The sequence below is a fragment of the Lactuca serriola genome, chromosome 7, assembly GCF_051521515.1.
Source record: "Lactuca serriola cultivar US96UC23 chromosome 7, Lser_US96UC23_V15, whole genome shotgun sequence".
NCBI classification, from domain to species: Eukaryota; Viridiplantae; Streptophyta; class Magnoliopsida; order Asterales; family Asteraceae; genus Lactuca; species Lactuca serriola.
In genome coordinates, this window is record NC_136414.1 from 4,925,672 (window position 1) to 4,929,220 (window position 3,549).

General features: G+C 37.0%; 1 protein-coding gene across 1 annotated transcript; it reads right to left on the reverse strand.

The window, feature by feature from the left end:
• Positions 1-222: 222 nt before the first annotated feature.
• LOC145064442 (Pentatricopeptide repeat (PPR-like) superfamily protein) lies at positions 223-2,228 on the reverse strand. The gene has a single exon (XM_079011894.1). It carries the CDS (start codon positions 2,195-2,197, stop codon positions 305-307), a length of 1,893 nt encoding a protein of 630 aa, XP_078868020.1. The 5' UTR covers positions 2,198-2,228; the 3' UTR covers positions 223-304.
• Positions 2,229-3,549: the final 1,321 nt, after the last annotated feature.

Here is a 3,549-nt window from a genome sequence, read left to right on the forward strand (position 1 = left end):
CAAACAAAATATTTTTATAACTCAAATTCTCTTCGGTTTCGTTTTGTTTATGTATCATGATGCTTAGAACTGCGGGCGCTCTGTGCATTGAGTTGTATTTCAAGTGGGTTATAATCATTATATCATTACTGTGATTTTGGTAAACAGTGGACGATATATCAACAGAACAAATGATATTTAACGGGAGTTGGGATGAGAAAATGTAAATGAGAAAGGTATAGATAAATGAATATAGAGTATTTAGGTTGTGGGTGGTTTTGTCATTTACGTAAACGTGAAGGGGTTTTAATGTAAAATTTCAATTTTAAGTACGTGGCTTCTTTTTAATCAAATCCATGGCCATCGAACTGTACAACAATCCCAACACACGGTACAACTCAAAGCATCGTGGATGAGCTTCATCTCTCGATACAAAACCATGAATCTCACCACCAACCTCTAACCAACTAAACCCCGGCACCTTCAAACAACAATTATCCCGCATCTTTTTCCTAATCTCACCCACATCAAACCACCTCCCACAATAAGCAAAAATATTCGACAAAACAGCATACCCCACATTCTTATCTGGCTCCAAAACCAAAAGCTTTTCACTTGCCCATTTAGCCAACTCAAGATCATTATGGACCCTACAATGTCCAATAAAAGCCGCTAGTGTGTCGGGTCCAGGAGCCATTGGCATCGAACCCAGAACATTAAAAGCCTGGGTGACTAAACCGGCTCGACCAAGAAGGTCAATTAGGCACGTGTAGTGCTCGAGCCCTGGCTCAATCCCATGGTCTTTAGTCATGGATTCAAAGTAATGGAGGCCTTCGGTTACTAATCCACCATGACTACACGCAGAAAGAACACCAAGAAACGTGATTTTATCGGGTTTTGGTACACCAAGTGACACCATTTTCTTGAAAAGTTTGATAGCGTTTCTTGAAAAACCATGAAAGGCGTATGATTGAATCATACAAGTGTATGACACAAGATCAGGTTTGGCTATTGAGCTAAATAATTTGAAACTACAGGCAATATTCCCGGATTTTGAATATGCATTTAGAAGAGAGTTGGAAACCGATAAAAAGGAAAGAAACCCGGTTTTTAACGAGTAGGGATGAAGTTGATGGATTTCAGTGGTTAAAGAGAGATTCCCGCATGAGCTAATGACACTGGCTAAAGTCAGTTCATCAGGGTTAAAATCGTCACGCAGCATATTTGTGAAGAGTTTCCAAGCTTCCTTACCATTGTTGTGATGTCCGTAACCCACAATCATAGTGTTCCAAGAGATCAGATTTCGTAGAGACATTTCATCAAACACGTGACGTGCATCGATGATGTTTTTATTCTTTGCATACATATCAGTAAGCGCACTAGCCAACACCATGTCCCCATCCAACCCATATCTAAACACAAGACCATGGATCTGTTTTCCCAAATCACAATACGCTAGAGAAGCACAGCAATTCACCAGACTAGTGTACGTGAAATCATCACCCTTAACCCCCTCTAAACGCATCATTGTAAAGACCCGAAAACCTTCTTCCCTTGATCCATTTAACGCATAGCAAGACACCATTACATTCCACAAAACCAAATCTTTATCCACCGCATCATCAAAAACCAGCCTCGCCTCGCTAACAAATCCAAATTTGGCATAGAAATTAACAAGAGAACTATTCACATGACAATCTTTACAGAAACCCGATTTCACTGTACGACAATGGAACTGTCTACCCATCTCAATGCTCCCGACTTGACTCGACAAGCTAATTAAATTTAAAAAAGTAATACGATCAGGGTTGACCCCTTCCGATAACATCCTTCTAAAATAACACAAACCCACATGTGAATCACGAATTAAAGTATTCCAAGTCATGAGATTTCTAACAGGTATTTCATCAAACAGTTTACAGGCGTCACTGGACTCGCCGCATTTCAAATAAGAACTTAACAGTTGGTTTTGTAACAGCAACGTGCTACAGTAACCTAGCTTAATCATTGGTGAATGTAATTGTTTCCCTTGGAGTGGAAGATCCTTTGCAGCTAAGACCTTGAAAGCATTAGAACAGAAAGCTATATTGACGCTTTGAAATTGGTTAAATTTTCGGTAATTTTGGGTGGTTTGATTTAGGGCTCTAACTTGATTCATCAACCGTTTTTTGAAATAGATGGTGGAATTTGGTTTGAAGTAACCTTTAACCATCGCCATCAGAACCCGCCGAGACAAAACCCACTTTTTTTTTTTTTTTTTTTTTTTTTTTTTTTTTTTTTTTCATCTCCAACCTTCTTCCATTAATATAACTACCGGATATAACGTTATACAATTCATTTCTAAAGATGAATTTTAAATTGTTTAATTCATTTCTAAAGATGAATTTTAAATTGTTTATTTTAGAGTTTCAGTCTCTCTATTTATATATTTATATATTCTATTATATTTTTACCTACTAATTATAATTTAAATGTAATATTTAATACTTATAATATTTTATAAGACAAAATTACAAAAATGGGCTCTGTGGTATGTATTTTTTTGGGTTTTAGTCCAAACCATGACTTTTTTGGATTGATGGTCCTTTTAGACTAGTTTGTATGTGAAAATAATTCTTCTGAAAATTAAAATGACTATAATACCTTTGGGGTATTTATTTTATATTTTTCTTTCATTTTTAAACTTTAATATTTATTTATTTATTTTAACAATTAAAAAATAATAAATGATCTCTCTCTCTCTCTCTCTCTCTCTCTCTCTCTCTCTCTCTCTCTCTCTCTCTCTCTCTCTCTCTCAACAAAAACCCATCCTCATCTTTTTCTTCCCCAAAAACACCCAGGAGGAGCCACCGTCCATTTTTTCCATTTCCTGTTCATCCCTTTCCTCCTCCCAATCTTTAGTCTACTTATTCCTTCCCTTTCTGGCCTCTACCACTCAATCTTTTAAACATCCTTATTTGGGGTGGTTCACGGTGGCAGAAGGAAGGAGAAAGCAGGGGATGACATCGACGGGAGTAATCATGAGAAAGATCATCGTATTTGGGTTTTGATTTCACCAATGTATTTTTTATAGAATTTGACCAATAGAGTTTTCAGTTTATTAAACAGAAAAAGAGAAGGAGATGAGAACAAGTTATCTGTATGCTAGCTGCCGGTTCTCCTCTTCAACCCACAGACCCACACATGTTATATGTATCTTTATTACTACTTTTGTAGTATAAAGTTATGGTTTGTGATTGTAAGTTCATGATCAAGAATAAGGATGTCTTGTTGGGAGGAAAGAATAAAAAATGGCTAACTTTGTTTGGATTGAAATAAATATATCTTATGCCAACATTAGAATGCTATACCCAGGTCTTTTCTTTACTAATTAACATGGATTTTTTTGGTTTTAGTGATCGATAATGGTGGTGGTTTGGAGTTCGCCATCAGAGTCAAAGTTGGATAAGGTTATGTCGAGGAGTTTGTCTCCGACGGAGATGGTGGCGATGATTTTGGGAGTGGCTGAGTATTTGATGGTGTGACGGTGAGTGAGGCAGAGTTTTTGATGAGGACCCGCACCATTCTTCT